General features: G+C 35.9%; 4 protein-coding genes across 5 annotated transcripts; 2 read left to right on the top strand and 2 right to left on the bottom strand.

The window, feature by feature from the left end:
- On the top strand, window positions 1–8986 carry LOC116292130 (translocating chain-associated membrane protein 1). Its single transcript, XM_031699380.2, has 11 exons — window positions 1–261; window positions 354–417; window positions 1106–1221; window positions 1633–1749; window positions 2116–2174; window positions 2844–2928; window positions 3467–3537; window positions 5622–5732; window positions 6342–6413; window positions 6914–6985; window positions 7113–8986. Exons 1-11 carry the CDS (start codon window positions 139–141, stop codon window positions 7357–7359), a joined length of 1137 nt encoding a protein of 378 aa, XP_031555240.1. The 5' UTR covers window positions 1–138; the 3' UTR covers window positions 7360–8986.
- A 675-nt stretch (window positions 8987–9661) lies between these two features.
- LOC116292149 (proteasomal ubiquitin receptor ADRM1-A) lies at window positions 9662–13974 on the top strand. 2 transcript variants are annotated; one of them, XM_031699410.2, is made up of 8 exons: window positions 9662–9868; window positions 10997–11255; window positions 11607–11736; window positions 12207–12379; window positions 12648–12692; window positions 13048–13178; window positions 13369–13471; window positions 13715–13974. In XM_031699410.2, the coding sequence occupies exons 1-8, from the start codon at window positions 9671–9673 to the stop codon at window positions 13879–13881; spliced, it is 1206 nt and encodes a 401-aa protein (XP_031555270.2). In that variant the 5' UTR covers window positions 9662–9670; the 3' UTR covers window positions 13882–13974. The 2 variants fall into 2 exon arrangements, with proteins under 2 accessions (XP_031555270.2, XP_031555269.2); XM_031699409.2 differs by having other exon boundaries at window positions 13018–13178.
- Window positions 13975–14133: 159 nt separating this feature from the next.
- Window positions 14134–15535, bottom strand: LOC148911827 (DNA-directed RNA polymerases I, II, and III subunit RPABC4-like). The gene is made up of 3 exons (XM_089029147.1): window positions 15383–15535; window positions 15057–15149; window positions 14134–14440 (listed from the first exon to the last, which is right to left on the bottom strand). Exons 1-3 carry the CDS (start codon window positions 15447–15449, stop codon window positions 14418–14420), a joined length of 183 nt encoding a protein of 60 aa, XP_088885273.1. The 5' UTR covers window positions 15450–15535; the 3' UTR covers window positions 14134–14417.
- Window positions 15536–16020: 485 nt separating this feature from the next.
- LOC116292148 (uncharacterized) lies at window positions 16021–17746 on the bottom strand. Its single transcript, XM_031699408.2, has 2 exons — window positions 17121–17746; window positions 16021–16927 (listed from the first exon to the last, which is right to left on the bottom strand). Exons 1-2 carry the CDS (start codon window positions 17744–17746, stop codon window positions 16027–16029), a joined length of 1527 nt encoding a protein of 508 aa, XP_031555268.2. The 3' UTR covers window positions 16021–16026.
- Between the last annotated feature and the right edge of the window lie 137 nt (window positions 17747–17883).

Raw genomic sequence — 17883 nt, 5'->3', positions numbered from 1 at the left:
GTTAGCTTCTTTCTTGGCTGCATTCTAGACCTGGCTGCTCAGCCAATATTCCAAGCCCCAAACGGACTGATACTACCGAGCAGAGCCTGGTCCATATTCTTTTATTTGAGTCCCTTTACTTTACAAAGGAAGATCAAGATGCCGGGTCGACGAAAATCGGGCAAAAATGCCCCTATTTTTAGTCATGAGTTTATTATAACCAACCACGGAGACATAGTCTCGTGTATTTGTATGGTTTTTATGATAGGCTTGATGTTTCAGGTAAGAATTTCGAGGGGTTTTCCGAAGCAAAGGGTGGTTAATTTGGGATATTTTCACCAGACATATTTTCGTTTCTTTTTGGTTTTCTCCAGGTAACTACAAAAATAGCCGCTGTATTTATTGCTCCTCAACACAATATTACCAGAGAAATCAATGGTAAATAGTTTCTTTTTGCTCTTTTACGAAATATCTATTTTTTTTAGTCGCTTTTACTCTCTCTTTTCAACTCACTATTTGTACACGTGATGAATCTTTGCGAAAACCCATTTTCAATTAAATTCAAACATTATTAATACAATTGCTCTAAATTTTTCAAATTTTCTTGGCTTTTTTTTTTAGAAAAGTTTCTGCTGTTGTATAATTTAGGCTTTGTTAGTAATGGTTTATTTTTCGTCCTCTGAAATAGTTTTTTTTGGGGGGTATTTGTTGCTCTGCGAGACAGTAAATTATCGTGTTGAACCAGGATTGGCTGAAATGGTTTCCAGACAATACTCTTCCTTTACCGTTGTTTTTCGTGAAAAAGTTTGTATATTTGTTCGCCTTTACTTTAGTATAAATAATCGAAAAACTTAATAATTTGATATTTTTCTTGATAAAAGGTATATTTTTTTTGTGGGGTAATTTTGATTGATATTTTATAAATGGCCCACCCTGTTTCACACCAGCTGCAGGGCTGAATTTTTTATGTTTGTTCAAGAACTGGAGCAATAATCTTGCATTTGTGTCAATAATTAGGCTACATTTTTTTCAAATATCATTTTGACAAATTATCCTTATTCTGAAATAAAGTTCATAATTTTGGTTTTATTTTTTGATTATCTTTTTTACTTTATCTTTTTTGCAGGAACTGATGAGGTCGTTACAACCTACAGCAATGGCCCCAAAGATTTCTGTACTATTTTCTTTTACAGTCTAGCATGGATTGTAGTTCATGCTATCATACAAGAATATATACTGGATGTGAGTTTAGTTGATTATCTATCTGTCCATCCATTTATCCATGCATCTCACCCATCCATCCTTTTTATCTATTCAATGTGCTCATTCATTCATTTATTTATCCATTCTCCTTGTGGCCTACAAATCCCATCTGTTCATTTATCCACCCCTCCATTCAATCATTTTTTCATTGTCTTTTTGCCTTATTCAGTAAAGACAGAAAGGAAAATATTTTTTTAAGAAATTGTATTATTATTTCATTTATTATTTCATTGACAAGAATTCTCTTCTATCTCAACTCATTGCACCACTAAGAAGACACTGTAGGTTGAAACTAGGTAAAAATACAGGTTGAAGTAACAATTTTTAGGACTATTCAAATATGAAACCCTAAAACTCTTACTAACACAGATTTCAATTATTTTATTTCAGAAAGTAATTCGTAAACTCCATCTTTCCAAGACCAAGAATTCTAAGTTCAATGATTCTGGGGAACTACTTCCATTTTACTTTGCATCTGCAGCTTGGGGAGCAGACATTATAATTAAGGTATACTCCTGTTCATCCAAAAACTTGTGTCTTTTCTCTTGATTGATTGTAATATGAACGATCCACATTATATAATATCATCCATAGGCTATAGTTTAGGCAATGCAGACATTATCTGATGATCAGCAAATATTTTCACCTCTGTTCCTTGCCGATATTCAAGGCTGATTATGTTGTTGGTTGCCATATCAACCATTGTTGTTGGTTGCCATAGCAACCATTGTAGCAACCATTGTGGTTGGTTGCCATAGCAACCATTGTGGTCAAACTTAACAGATTCCCAGATATTAAATATATGAAATAAAGGTTGTCTAGTGCTAAATACATTTTTATTGATTTATTGGTACTTTTATATTGTTTTTCCAGGAGAAATTCTTCCCCACCATTACAAAGTTGTGGGAGGGATATCCCCACAATGAAATGTCGTAAGTATACATAATTGAATTACAAAATGCATATATAACTAGCATCAATATTAATCCAATAATTTATCAAATAAGTTTTTAAAAGTCCACATTCTTCTGTCTTTTTGATAGAGAAGAATGACAAACTCAACAAAACCCTATTTATATTAGAGCAGTTTTCGCATGACTGTGAAAAGCTCAGTGCTGTAACATGCCGTGCTGTGACCGTGATGTTTTCTAGTACTTTAATTGGCTGACTTTTTTTCCGCGTAATGTGATTGGTCTGACAGTGCCGTGACCTTGGCGTGACCATGTCTGCGCCATGTTTATGCCGTGTTCTGGGTATTTGATTGGATAAAAAGTAAACTCTCGAGCAATATGTTAGGTCGGGTGATTCCCCTGCCGTGTCACGGCCATATTCGTACCGTGAGCTTTTCACAGTCATAAGAAAACTGCTCTAGTCTTTAAGCTGTGCAGTGAACAGTGTTGAAGCTGAAAATAAAGCAAGAGAAAAGATAGAGAAATGCTTTGATTGTATCACCCAATGCATGCTTTTCATGCTCTACAGTTCCAAGCATGTTTATATCACAGTGTATTGACATAGGTGTATAGAATTTATAGTGGCTTAATCATATATAGTATCTGCACTGTTTCATTTTTGGTATTTAGACTGTTTTCTTCTATTATTAGGTTTATGTTAAAATTTTACTTCATCCTTCAAATTGCTCACTGGGTGCACTGCTTTCCAGAATTGTACTTCATGAAGGCCAAAAAGGTTTGTAAAGGAGTGGTCATTACACTATACTCTGCATTAGAATATACCTTATGTAATTGATTAATGTAATAATTGTACTAGATAATTATTGCAGAAGTAGCTTAGAATCAGTTTTATTTGAAATCAATTCATGTAAAGTTGATCGTACGACAAGAACTATCATTTCCCCATTTCTGACCATGTGTCATTTCTTGGGTATATCATGGATTCTTTATTTAAGGTTTTGCATGATTACATTAGATCCCAGCCCTGGCCATGTTAAATGGCAAGAACAAAATTTGTTTAACCGACAAAAGATTCAATTCCCCAGAGCAAAGAGATACTATTGTTCTGCCCTCTAACGTGCTAGCTAGCAGCTGATCATGCAAAGCTCAATTAACGAGTAATTCTATCTAGGGTAGATACTTTAATATTGGTTACTCAAAAGTTAAAAAATGAAGAATCTCATTCACAAGAGAATGACATATGTTCTGAAATATGAAGACTAATAGAAATATTGGAGTAGTAGTTGAAGTTCATTTCATCATTGTTGTTGAAGGATGAGATCTCAGCCAAGATCCAATTGTACATTGAATACCTACTCTTCATCTGGGCTGCATATATGCTCAAGTAAGTATTCCTCATAATGGAAGTGATACACTAATGGATGTGATAATTGTTACTATTGTAACTGTTATGTTGTGAACATAAACATAGAGTAGACTTTGTTCGGGGAGATTGTTTTTATTACACCTGTGTCCAGGGAGGGGCTAATGGGCAGGCGAGGGGCCCGCAGTAATTGGCTTAACACTGTTGCGGTCACCCTGTCATATATATCACAGTATTTTTCAGTTATTATATTTCCAGTTTGATATATGGCGGAACTAATAAATAAATAAATATAAAAATATCCACTAAATTTCAATTTTCAACCCCCCAATTTTTATCCTAAATAAACTCATAAACGCCTGGTTGTGCAAGGGGTGATAGCAGTATCCGACAGAAAAATCTTATCCTGACCAGTGGTAGAACAGATTTGTATTTGCGCTTTATAAATAAATATTATTATTATTATTATAAATCTATTGGATATCAACATTGACCCATGTTTGTCCGTTGATAGCTCTATCCATCCTTCACACAACTGGACCAAAGTTTCATGTTACAAGCATCTATAAAGCATAATTATGTTCCAATATGATGATTTTTTATCAAATAAAAAATGTGTCTGAGAAGTGGCAAACGAAAAAAGTTCAAAACAATCCTAATTTCCCTATCCTATGATCTTTACGTAAAAATATATAATTTAAATGCCTATATTTATGTGAAAATTTGAAAATGCGTTCCATTTTAGAAGAGCCCAATATATAAAGGGCCATTTTTTAAAATTTTTAAGCCTTTAAATGAATATGAAATCAAAAATTATGAGAAAAATATTACATAACTCTCTATTCAATTTTTCAAACTATAAAAATAATAGAATCCTTAGGCCAATCAGGTTGTTCACATAAATCAGCACAATATGCTCTCCTATTGCCATCCAAATATCCTGTATGAATTTGGAAAACATTTGTTATATAACACTGTTGGTCATCACATGTAGTGTTATACCATTACCACATTCTAAAACCAATGATTTCACTAAGAAAAAGCACCTGCCCAAATCGCACCAGGTGAGATTTTATGATGAACGAGGATAAGAAATGCAAAATTTTTTATATGTCTAGCTCAATATTTCCTTTACCTAGGGAGTAGTGAATTCACCTGCTTGATTTACCAATTTTTTTACTACTCAGAATTAATTTAGAATATTTGCTCTTATTTTGATGTCACATTCACTGAGTAGCATCTCAGTGATCGTCAATCAAAGAACTAAATTTTTAAAAAAACAATATCTTGAGGGGGATCTTAGAGTGAATTAAAGATCCTAGAGGATTCTAGTTGATTAAAATCTTTCAGGTTCAGTCTAATTAATCTCCCTCAAGGTCCTCAAGATATTGTTTTTTTGTTGCAGTTCTTTGATTAAATAAAGGTGGTAGAAATACTAGTTGGGGAAATGAGACACCAAACTTCGGAGGCCGCACTCATAATGGTAGTTAACATACAATTTCTGAAAATTAAAAACAAGACTAAATATTTCATTGTGAACAGAAATAATGAAAATCAATTTAAGGTTTTAATTTTGACAAATATTAGATTTGGTTTCTGATTCTCATTCTCATTAAAATAAACTTGCCCCAGAAAATGAATATATTTTTACAAATTTAAGATTATGAAATGTCAAAACATGTGGAATGTATGATTTTTTAATAAACTATATTTCTAGAGGAATTATTATGGGCTGTTATATCCCTGCATTACTGTTGCTCCCCTTTTCCTTCAGGTATTATTCTACAGCCATATTCAAGCAACCATGCAACAGAAAGCATGATGTGGCAAACTTGTTTTTATTAATTACTTATACTGTATTTCAGACTTTTGAAACACAAAACATGCTAGTTTTACCTGTGAAACCCCATACATAGTGGCATTCACACCTATCTATAAAGTTTCACATGGGAAACCTGCAAGTTTTACGATGCAAGCATCTAGATATAAACTTATAAAAACAAGTTTGCCATGCTACACTTCACAGTTGCTTGCAAATGGTAATATTTACACCATATATCTTTCCCTTCCACTTTCCTCCAAATTTGTTTTTCTTCTCTTTTCAGTTTCACCCATCTTGCATTGTGCTGCCTGACAATCCACTACATGGTGGAGTCTGTCTACCATGCCATGAGACTGCTGCAAATCAGTGGAAAGAATGAAATAGCTAAGAATGTGTACGTTGATGGAAATAAATCCTAGAGGAGTGATAATATGATTTCCCATTGCCCATTTAATAGACCTTTTTACATTGGACGCAATGTTTTCCCATTTCAGACCATGTGTCATTCTCTTAAGAATAAAACTCTTTCTTTGAGTTGGATCCAAATTAATGTTTCTTATCATGTGCAACCGTTAAACAAAGAAATGATACTCTAGGGAATGACATGTGGTCTGACTGAATGGGGAAGCATTACTCCCAAGCTTAAAAGGCCTATAGAAAATAATTTTGAATGAGAAAATAGCTTTAAGGGATTGGGTTGATTTTTGGGTGTTTTTTTTTTCATTAAATACAAAATATTTTTGGGGCGTGAGAATATTTCCTTGGATTGGTTGGTTTTTGAGGTGTAATTCAAGTGAGATTACGGAGAACCCTTGTCATACAGTAAGGGTACGATGCTCATGCAATATACCAATTGATCAATCTAGCAACATTTGAACAATACTCAAGTGTGGTTCTCTTAAAGAATCAAAATTAAACTTAAAATTTACAAGTTTATATTGGTTTAGATATTGGATTAATGGACAGGACTGCCTATAACAGTTGCGTTTCTTATTTTCTGCAGTTTCTTGGTCTGGTCTGGATTGTTCGTGCTAGCTCGTTTTGCTATCATAGCTCTGACTGTCATGACTTTCTGGTAAGTGTCAGTATGGATTATGGTGATGACAGTGAAGATGATGATGATAGTGATGATGATAACAGGAATGATGATAACAGGGATGATGATAATGATGATAACTGATGATGATGACTGATGAAGATGACTGATAAGGATGACAGTGATGATGGTGATGACTGATAAGGATGAAGAAAGTGATGTCAGATTGTGACTGACAATTATAACAGTGATGATAATGATTATTGATGAGGGTAATAGTGATGACTGATAACGATAACAATGATGATTGACGAGGTTGATAGTGATGATTGATGAGGATGACAGTGATGATGATGACAGTGAAGACGACCATGATAATGATGAGAAGAATGAGGACTAGAAGAAAGAGAATAACAATGAGATAATACATAATAGAGGTAGAGGTTAAGAATCATTGTGATGATTATCATTATCTCTATTGTCATGAGACACAAATTAATTGTACAATTATCTGATAATTGAATCACTGATTTTCTAAGGTATGGCCTTCCTCGCCTTGAAAATGCTGCCCTCAATGTGGATACTGGAAATTTCAATAGCCCTTTTATCAGGTAACTTTGCAGGAACAGGATTGCTACTTTGATAGCATTTGCAAAATATGATCATATTCATCTGTTACCATTTTTGTATTTGTATTCAAATCCATATTGAAAATCCCTATTATTTTTACTCTTCTAGGGCAACAGCTATGGCTGCTATGGTGCTCATGCAATCTTGGCTGGCTTGGAACTTCATCACTTACCAGATCAGGCTTTGGCGTGAACATAGTGCAGCCACATCACCCAAGAAGAAGGAACCGCGCAAGAAGGCCAAAAAGGACCAGCCAAAGAAGAAGGTGACTGATGACGATGGTGAAGGAGAAAGTGATGAAGAAGTGGCTGAAGAAAAGGTTGTGACTAGAAAGGAAACCAAAAAGACGCAATAATGTTGGGCCATGGCTAGTCTTACCTTATTGACCTTGGATGCATGGTTGATGGTCACACTTAGGGGCTTTCATTTAACGCATGCGGGAGGGAGGGGTTGGCAAAATCATATGGAAAGCTTTACAAACCCCTCTGAATGGTAGGAGCAACAACTTCATAACCCCCCCTCATCATCCTGCAGTATCTCTCAACCCCCCTCAATATGTAATAACCCCCATTTACCACTTTCTCAAAATGACGTAACCCCCCTACAATTTTGCTGACCCCCCTCCTGCTTGTGCTAATAAATGAAAGGGCCCTTAAAAATGCATTAGGATTGTTGCTTTTCAAATTACTGTGTCACACTTAAAACCAAAATAGTATTAATTATACTGTACTTGCTAACCCTTAACCCAATCACTATATTATTACATTCACTAAGGGTGGCACAGGGTTTACGCATGATGCGGCAGGATACATGAAAATACCAAAATGTAGAACATGATTCTTGAATTCCTGGTTTACTGTTCATATTTTTATATGTAGCTCAATAATATGTAATACAGTTAATTTAAAAAATACCAGTGCATGAAATGTGATGTGGACTCCCTGTGTCACCCTATTCAGAGAGCAATGGAATCATGCTTTAAGTATGTGAAATAGATATATGCCAGCCAGATCCAGTTAGAGTGAAGTCATAAAACCTGTGAAATAGACATTAGACTAACACACTTTAGTAGACACTAATTCCATTGTTTTCTTTTGTGTCTATTTGACTATTGCACGTTGACTAATAATTTTTATTTCACAGGTTAAATGCCTTCAACTCTAATAATATAACACTAACATAGGTCTTAAATGCATTTTATTGTTATGTAGTTGTAGTGTAATTGATATGAGGATGGTAAAACAACCTTCCTTCCTCAAATACTTTGTTTAAAAAAATATTTTATTTTTGAGCATGGATGTCCTACCACTGTTGCATTTCAAGTGACAGAGCTATGTTGCTTGTATTACCCACCTGCATGAGTTCTGAAAAAAGTATCTAGCAGAACTTCTACTTCATGCAACAAAGAAAACATGTTGCAGGTATGGTGGTAATCCAAGCAACACTGTCAACTATGTGCTGCAACAGGTTGCATAATTTTATATTCCATTTTACTGCATTGTACGAACATAATCATTAGAGTGCAACTCACAAAGTTTGATATCTCATTCTCCGACTAGCATTTCAACAACTGTCAATCAAATCTTGAAAGAGATTTTGGACTGACTTAAAGATCTTAGAGGATTGGATGTTTAACATCTTTAAATTCAGTCTCTTTCTCCCTCAAGATATTGCCTCTTGTATTACAGTTCTTAGATTGACAGCCATCGAAATGCTAGCCGGCGAACAAGACATCAGACTTTGCAGGCTCACTTCAATAGTAATGGTAGTAATTTATCTGTTGATATGATTAGCATTCTTTTAGTAAAGTTATTTTAAAGTGATTTAATTTAAACTGTGAGAAAGAAATTCATAATTATTAGTGTGTGATACTGGAAAGATAAAACTGTAATATACTTGATTTAATACTGAGTAGGGCTAGTTCCACTTGTTAAAACTCTTCGTATTAGACCATCAAAACAAATTAAACTTTAAATTAAGAATTTTGAATTCTCCTAATATTTCAACATTTTTAGTTCATTTTAGCTATTAACATATTGGAAATATAAGCCTTCATATCTCTAAGAACAGACATTCAAATTATTATATGAATTATTTTCACAATCAACTATTCACTATTTAAAGAATCAATTCTGAAAATATTGTGTAAAGGCTTATAATCACTTTAAAGGTTGGGAGCTTCGTAGAGGAGATACAGTAAGTGATCTGATTGTACTGTACCTTCTAGATATTCATTGCTTAGATGTAAATTCCATATAGACCAAATTCAAAACTCGCACTGATGTGAGGCTTAAGTTGTGAACAAAGGGATCTGGCATAGTCTCCCTTGCATCCATTCTTAGTGTGGACTGACACTAAAAATGGATGTGAGGGAGACTAGATCTGGCGTGACTCAAAGTAATCCTGCGTGATTCAAAAGTCACGAATCACGCCAGATTCCTTTGTTCACAACTTAAGCCTCACATCGGTTTTGAATTTGGTCTTGGTTATTATTTGCCGATTTAGGATCAAAAATTTTCTTAGAAATGAACTACTAGCCACCTTAATGTAAGGTTGAATTTTAACTGGGGTCCCTGTGTTGAAATCCGACCAATTTCCCCCAGCCACCCCTCCCTCGATACCAGGGTCCCACAATGCATTTCGCTCCGACACTAGATCGTTCAAAGATGGCAACTTCCCTGTTCGGTCATGCCGCCGGGCGCTCAGCCTCCAAGAATTTACTTGAATTCCGAGCAGGAAAAATGAGCTTGAATGGCTCAACAGTTACTGCCGACAAAAGGAAAGGCCTAGTGTATATTCACCAGAGTGAAGACTCCCTCATGCACTTCTGCTGGAAGGATAGAAACACTTCAAAAGTCGAAGACGTGAGTCCCTTCCCAAACCATGACAATGCGAAAAAATATCGTAAAAATTTAATACCGTTAATATTTTTTTATTTAGACATATTTTATTTTGTTTTATACGTTTATTGATAGACATTAAACCTTATATTCGACCAAGAATTTGTTTTGGCCTTTCAACGGCTAATTCTTTCAACAAAGAAAAATTTTCAGAGCCGAAACGAAGAATTTTTCGTAAAATATTACAAAAAAAAATTTCAGATTTTCGTTTCAATTTTTGCCTTTAAACAACATCTATTGGATGTCTTTAACAGGTTACTAGCAATCATTATACATTTATCTTTTAATTATTTGACTTTTCAGTAAAGAAATGTTATGGGTAGCATTGAAATGTTGGAAGAATTTGGCAAAAGCCTTTATTAATGAACCAACATGGCGGCCATGCCTTTTGTTATTTTACTCCCTTGTGATTAACTGCAAACCAAGAATTCCATATTTTTGTAATGTGGACAGGACTTGAAATAACAGTCAGTCAGTCACTGGTCATGATGGCCAGCCAAATTAGTTTTAGCTTAGTCATACAGTACCTCATTTCTGGCTAAATGTTACTGGTCAAAATGGACCAGGAAGGCAAAAATTTGGGGTCCAACCAGACAATCCTGTGAATGATGCCATAAACCTCTCTTTTTACCACAATTGTAAATTTTCTCGCGCGCTGATTGGTTAAAAAACGTCGTAAATAAGAGGCCATACCAACAAATGGCGTCATGCAAGATTTCGTGCAGTCTATTTCCTAGAGTTTTTTGAGTTTTGTAGTAAAAAACAAATTTACTTACGGCTTACGCCTCGTGAGTCCATAACATTTTGACCAACTTTTGACGTCATATCGTGGCAAATAAGAGGACATACCACGCTCAACCATCGTAAATTTGTTAAGTTTCCTAGTGATTTTTTGTTCATTCCATCAAAATTGTGCTGCATTTGTGGAGCTCAGTTGTATTATATGACTACATACAGTACATCAAAAATGTTTTCAGTTTTCTGTTCTTCCCAGTCCTTCCACTGGATTTGATACTTAGCAATTTTCTTCTTTCATCATCCAATATCCAAATTGAAATATTCTAACCCAGCTTACTATTTTTCATTGAATAGGATTTGATCATTTTCCCTGACGACATTGAATACAAACGTGTCAAGCAGTGCAACACTGGAAGGGTCTATATCCTCAAGTTTAAGTCCTCTTCCAGAAAGTTCTTTTTCTGGATGCAAGAGCCCAAGACAGATAAAGATGAGGAGTTCTGCAATAAGGTTAACAGCCTTCTTAACAACCCACCAACACCGGGATCTGGAAGTAGTGCTGGGGGAACTGGTATGCCTAGTGGACTTGCGTCAGCACTTGAAGAACATTTAGGTTAGTTACATTTTAGACATCAATCAGGGAAGATGATTAATAACAGACCTCATCTAGTTTGGGCATAATTTTTTTTCTAATTCATCCAGATTCTTTGTTTGAGGTGTACCCATATTCATGTGTTTTTTTTGTGCGAGCGAGTCTTAGTTTCCTACTCTTCTTCTTCTCATGCTCTCTCAACATCTTGTCTGTTTAGGTCAGATTATCTGAAATGGAAAACTGTTGTATATTTTTTAACTTTAGAGAATAAAATGTGGTCTGAAATAGGAAAATGCTACTGCCAAACTATTAGGGTCTTATTTCAGCAAGTATCAGTATCTGATGTTCTAAGATGTGCTTGTTGTTTTGCAGGTGATAGTCAGTTGCAAGGCCTACTAGGAAACATGGACCAACAGCAGCTATTACAGCTGTGGAGTGGTCTTGGTGGAATGAGTGGCCTGACTGGGGCAAGTGCTACTCCACCTGCTGCAGCTTCACCCACGTAAGTTGCTAACTGTCAATCAAGTGACCTGCAAGGCAAACATTTGACAAGTCTCAATTCTGGCTAGATATTTTCCAATGACCAGTCATTATCTTACAGTGCAACTACTGTAGCCGGGGCAACTTTTAACCAATTAGAATCTAGAATGAAAACAATGCATTCCATTTTTGGGTAGTCACGTCAATCAGAAACCTAGACTGCATGAGAATGGTTATTTACTTGGCTGATGTTATGTTTAAATAGATAGCCATCAACATTTTCTTGTGGGAATAAAAAGATGTATTTGGATTGTTTTCTGCTGGTTTCTGATTGGCATCCTACCCAAAGTTGGAATGTATTGTTTTCGTTCTACGATTTAATTGGTTCTTGCTGTCAAGGTAGTCACGCTGTAAGCACTGCTGAGTATCGTAAGAATGCTTGGATGGTATCTGTCTTTTAAAATGATAATCTTATTCTTTGTTTCAATTTAGTCCATCCAGGGTACAGTCCTCTCCAGGACCAAGAAATACAGCATCAACCACTCCATCTGAGACACCAACCCCTCGTCCTGCAACTGCTGCCCCCTCGGTCCCTCCACAGACCCCACCTGCAAGACAGGCAGTCCAGCTCAGTGATTTACAGAATATATTGTCAAATATTCAAGGTATGTCACAGAAATGATTTTGTATCAATTTGAAAATGTACTTCTCAATCATATGTTATAAAAGTGGCTTGGAGTCGATGACATCATAATATTAGATTGACATATGACCAAACATGATTATTATTCTTGCAAGCGTAATCTGTGAAAATGTATGTAAATGTAATACTATACAGTGAGAAAATTCTCATTTTTCCTTTTTTTTTCCTTCATCATGTCTTTGTTTTGAAGTAATGGCCCAGCATCTTAATTATTTAATTTTTGTTTTTAGTTCCTGTGGAAAATGAACAGACATCTAGTGCTCAGAGAGGAGAAGGTACTTTGAATTATCCCATCATACAAACATATATTTCTAAGAGAAAGTTTCATGAAAAAATTGAATTCCTTTCAAGTCTTGTAAATGAAACTTGTGTCAAGATATGTTTCACAAGTAATTGTACAGTACCTTGGATACTCATCAATGAAGCATGTTCAGTACATTGCACAAATGTTTCAGCTAAACATCTCCCTTTTTAGCAGCTCCTAAAAGTCTGACTATTGGAGTTGAAACATTCTATAAAATATAATTATTATATATCACCATAAAGGAGATACAGTAATTTCTCATGACTGAGGAGTTATTGTGCCTGTTTTATCTCCAGTGATTGATCTGTCTCGTGTTCTGACACCAGAGGCTCTTGGCCCACTGCTTAGTAATCCTGAGTTCCGTGAGAGGTTGACATCCTTCCTTCCATCTGGGGGAGAACTACCTCAGCTACCCAGTGATGTGTCCTCTACTCTCTGGTCACCACAATTCCAACAGGTTTGTAAAGTGATGTGTTACAGGGCTAAAATAAATAACTGGTGAACTTACAATGTCCAGCCAAGACTGGCTGATTCTAAATGCCTCTTAGTGCTTCCTGATGCTTTTTAGATTTGAAAAATAGCAAGCATTTTCTGACTCCTTTGATTTAATGGTGACAAATATTTGAACATGTTTAATCCTGTTATAGGCTGTTGGAATGTTCAGTTCTGCCTTGCAGTCTGGTCAACTTGGACCTTTGATGAGTCAGTTTGGGTTTAACCAAGAAGTTGTTGATGCTGCTGGAAAAGGGGGTAAGTCATACTATCATACAGCTTTTCAGACATAAAACAATGCAACACCATCTACACATTCTTTTTTTAAAATTTATCACGACCAGTGACTAACCAGCCACTATTAAAAGCGCTGACATTGGGCGGGGAAAACACTTGTACATTATGGGTCAGAAAGGATAAGGAAGGGTCAGAAAGGATAAGGAATTACGCCTGAAAGGATAATAGAGGAAATTAACATAGTGCACTCCTTTTGTGTTTCAGACATGGTTGAATTTGTCAACGCCCTTCAGGCATCATCCAGATCAGGTACTGCCGACAGTACAAGCACCACAGGAAATGCCTCAAGACCACCAACCTCTGGAGAAGAGAAGCCTCCAGGGGGTGTTGACAAAAAGGTTGATGAAGATGAACACATGAGTTTAGACTAAATTGCTAAAACTGATACTAAGATAAAGTCCTTAGTCCTTCTTTAACAGTTTAATGTAGTAGTCAATAAAAACTTTTGTTGCCAAGTATAAAAATGCTTCAAGTTTTTGTAGCAAATGATATGAAAAGAAGCAATGCAAATGCAAAAGAACAGAATATTTTGTTTTTCTTGACTTGACTTACACTTCCATTGCTAGTGAGGACCAGACTTAACCAACTCATACTGAGGTGGATCCCACAATGAAGCAAAATAATTATTAAGCAAACACATCCTTTATTTTTACATTCATTTTATAAATAAAAATACATTTGCAACAGGTATCCTAGACATCAAGGCATGTGCATTGAGAGAGACTGCTTTTAGTTTTGACTCTGATCATCTACTGCAATTGGGATAAAAAAAAGACAAACCATCTTTCGTAGTCTCTTAGGATTTTTTCTTAAACAAAGATTATATAATACAGTATCAATGATGAATGGATAATGGCCATTACGCTGTAATGCTGTGGTTGTTTCTCTGCTTCACAAATTCTCAGGCTCATCGTGCGTCAAATACAACCACTGTTGAGATATTGGTTAAGAAATTATATGATAGCAAAATAACTTATCAGGGTTCTTATTGGACCGTTTACCGCTTATATGTGGACAGCTGTGCATAATTGAAATATACGTGGATGATGACCAAAGACGTTTTGCATGATCCCATGACAGTATTGTAGCTATATATTCTGTTGGATGGTAGGAACAAAGCATCTTACATTGGAAGGATTTAGCTTCCAAAGAATAAAGAAATTATATTACTTTGCCATCTATTGGTCACATCACCACCAGCATGTGATCGTGCAAAACCTCTATTAACAATAGACAATGTGGCTAAGTAGTGAGGGTGGAGAGAGTATTAATGATAGGGAGCATAGACCGAGGATAGAGTGAGCTGAACAAGGTTAGGTGACCTAATGAGAGTAGTATGGATAGGTAGAAGAGAAAAAGTAAGGACATTAGCAAGGGTAGGGAGAGTAAAATGTATAGCTAGGGTGGGGGGAGGGGAGAGTAGCTCAAGGTTTATAGCTGAAGTAGGAACGGAAGCATATAGCAGGAAGGGTCATAAGGAGAGTGATAAGGTAAGCAAGAAAAAACAATCTTCACAGCTTTTTGCTTAAAACTTAGCAAAGGATACTTCTTTTGGTTCTCTTCTTGTACATTATTCTGTAGCCGCATTCTCTGCATCGAATAGGGTCCCTAGATTTGATCTCGTTTTCTGTATGACATTCTGCAACAAACAACAAGCTTTGAACTTAGTTTTTATCATATATCTGCAAATGTACCGCATTATTCGGGTATCTTTAGTAAGAAATAGAAACTTTTTTGCTAATTTAACGCCGCAATAGAAATATTTTTTCTATTTTTGCCTAAAGCAGGGTTATAAACACAATAGTTTATATTCAACACGACAATGACGATTCATCATTTCGACACGTGGTATCAAAAATATCAATAACGTACCCCCACAAATATAAATCATAGCATGCTGTCGTGTACTTTGGCCTTGAGACTGTTGACTGGTATCCATTATTAAATATAAAAGTCAATAGATTTGAGGAAAACAGAAGAATTTCGAAGAACTCTTCCTCCTGTGAAAATCAAATATGGCGTCCGACAATCAATAACACAGGGACCCCATAAAGCCTTTGACAATAATTTCACCACAGGCAACCCAATACCAAGTTTTATTTTGGTTGCTACTGTAGAGGTCGGTCTTGGTTACCCTGGGTTTCAACGGCTTTCTTGTATTTAGTCCTTCTCTATCGCGAGAGAAAATTCTTTAATAATAATGAATTGAGAAGCAATGGAGTAAGAAAGACTCAAGAACCCAGGGTAGCTTGTGGTATGCCAAATATCAGGAGCCCAGAGGAGTGGGCTACAGCTCCCCTTTTCCCACACTAGTCTCACATTTTCCAATCTTAGCTCCCCCCCTATTTTTTTCCACACTTGTCTAATGTATTTTCCAATCTTTGCCCCCCTCCCTTCTTTAGGGTGCTCCACAGCCCTTGAATATTACAAATCCTTTGCAATGGTAACAAAGATCTTTATTGCTATTTTTTACATATATTTTTTTAATAGATATTTTATGTTTTTAAATACAAATCCTAAAATAAGACAATTTCTTGCTCAGCTTCTTCTTTATCATAAGATTCTGACACCCTAGCAACTTCCTCATCTATGTCAGAATCATCATTACAATTGAAATCATTCTCTGATGATATTTTATCATCTACTTCATTTGCATCATAACCATTGATCATTTCAGTGTCTTCCTCTGTTGTATCTTCTCCAACAACTTCTTTACAGATGGCTGAATTGTCACTATTAATTTGACTTTGACTGTTGAAAAACTCTGACAATTCCAGATGATTTAAACTCTGGTATTCACAGCCTAGAACTTCTCCAAATGGAATTAAATTCCATTTGGTCTCTTCTCCACTCACAGACCAACCAGAAGATGAACGAGGATCATTTCCCTGAACTGGCTGTTTTATGGTTTCTAATCCCTTACCATCCAATATCTGTTCAAGTGATTTACATTCATAGGATGCATCAGGACTTTTCTCAAAAGAATCTTCAACTAAGTTTATGTTTATCAATGAAATTGTGTTTTGTTTTAAGGTGTCTGGTATAGAAGGCATTTCTTTTAAGATCAAAGTAACACACTCTCTTGTGAAAGGATTTGGTTTCTTAAGACATATTTCAAGCAGAGTTAGCCATGGAAATTTAGTTGTAAAGGTAGAGCATGAATTCAAAATCCATAACACCCAGGACTTAAAACAATTTCTGCCTTGGATCTCCTTTTCCATATTTACAGACTGTGGATCTAAGATAGATACCAAGAACAGTGGTATAAATTCAGGAGATTCTTTATCAAGAGCTTCAAAGAGTGGTTTCCAGAATTTTATTTCTTCATTTGAGAGTTGGGATGAAGGTGTTTCTGTTTCTTCATTTTGGACTTCATTTCTTAACCCATTCTTTAGAAGTGACACTTGAAGGTGTGACCTTGAAAGGAAATAAATTTTAATTGCTGAGAAAAGGAAATTAAGAGAAGTATGAATTTTGTATTAATAGGGGAGGGGTGGGTAGGGTTGGGGAATGCTTGGTAATTAGGTTTTTGGTGGAAGGTGGTCTATTATGTTCTGGATATTTTTCACGTTAAAATTTTAAAATATTAAGATAAATTCAGCGAACTCACCAGAGATTATTGGTCAAAACAAAGTCAGTTATCTCCTGAGCCACAACCTTAGCTTTTTGCTCTTGTTTTTCAATATTCTTTTTCTTCTTCTTTTTCTTTGCAAAAAGTGCTTGGTAACTGTCAATCATCTCACAAAGCTTGACCTCAGAATCCTTGTGCATCTTGATCTGTGCCTCCCAGTACTCTGCTCGTAACCATGACAACGCCACCTGTACCCCAGCACGTAATGTATGCTGGGAAGGAAGGTTTGCGTGGGTTGCTTCATGCCTCAAATCAACCAGCCAATCAGGAAGCCCTATTTCTTCTGCAATAGCTTGAACAGAACGAGCATAAAGACCCTTCTGGTTCAAGTCTACCATGCCGTTAACAAACCTTACAAGCGCCATTGAAAGAATAAGTTGTACTTCTGGTGTGAACGCCTGTGAGTCTGCCAAATGAGCTAAGATGAGATCGAGTGTACATTCGATAGATAGAGGCAGCTTCCCTCCGCTACGACTTTTCCAGGCCATTATTCGATTTACGCCTTTTCTTTGAAGATATACATTGTCAAAACTGTATAGACACTGGTAAATCTCCGTCCATTCATCTCTATTTGCCCAGCAAACTACACGTGGAGTGTTCGCCATTGCTATGAAGTCAGTTCTGACCAGGCGTTACTTCCCGTGAAGAAAGGCCAAAATCCACAGGTATTCCAAAGCCTGTTTCAGAGGATAGACTGTTGGCTAGGTGAAAAAAATAAATTTAGCGGAAATTTAGCATGTTT

Source organism: Actinia tenebrosa, unplaced genomic scaffold (assembly GCF_029948245.1).
Source record: "Actinia tenebrosa isolate PJP-AT-01 unplaced genomic scaffold, QUT_ActTen_1.0 PGA_scaffold13__45_contigs__length_12533684, whole genome shotgun sequence".
Taxonomy (NCBI): domain Eukaryota; kingdom Metazoa; phylum Cnidaria; class Anthozoa; order Actiniaria; family Actiniidae; genus Actinia; species Actinia tenebrosa.
Note: the sequence above shows the minus strand (reverse complement) of the source record. Positions and strands in the feature narration are given on the sequence as shown.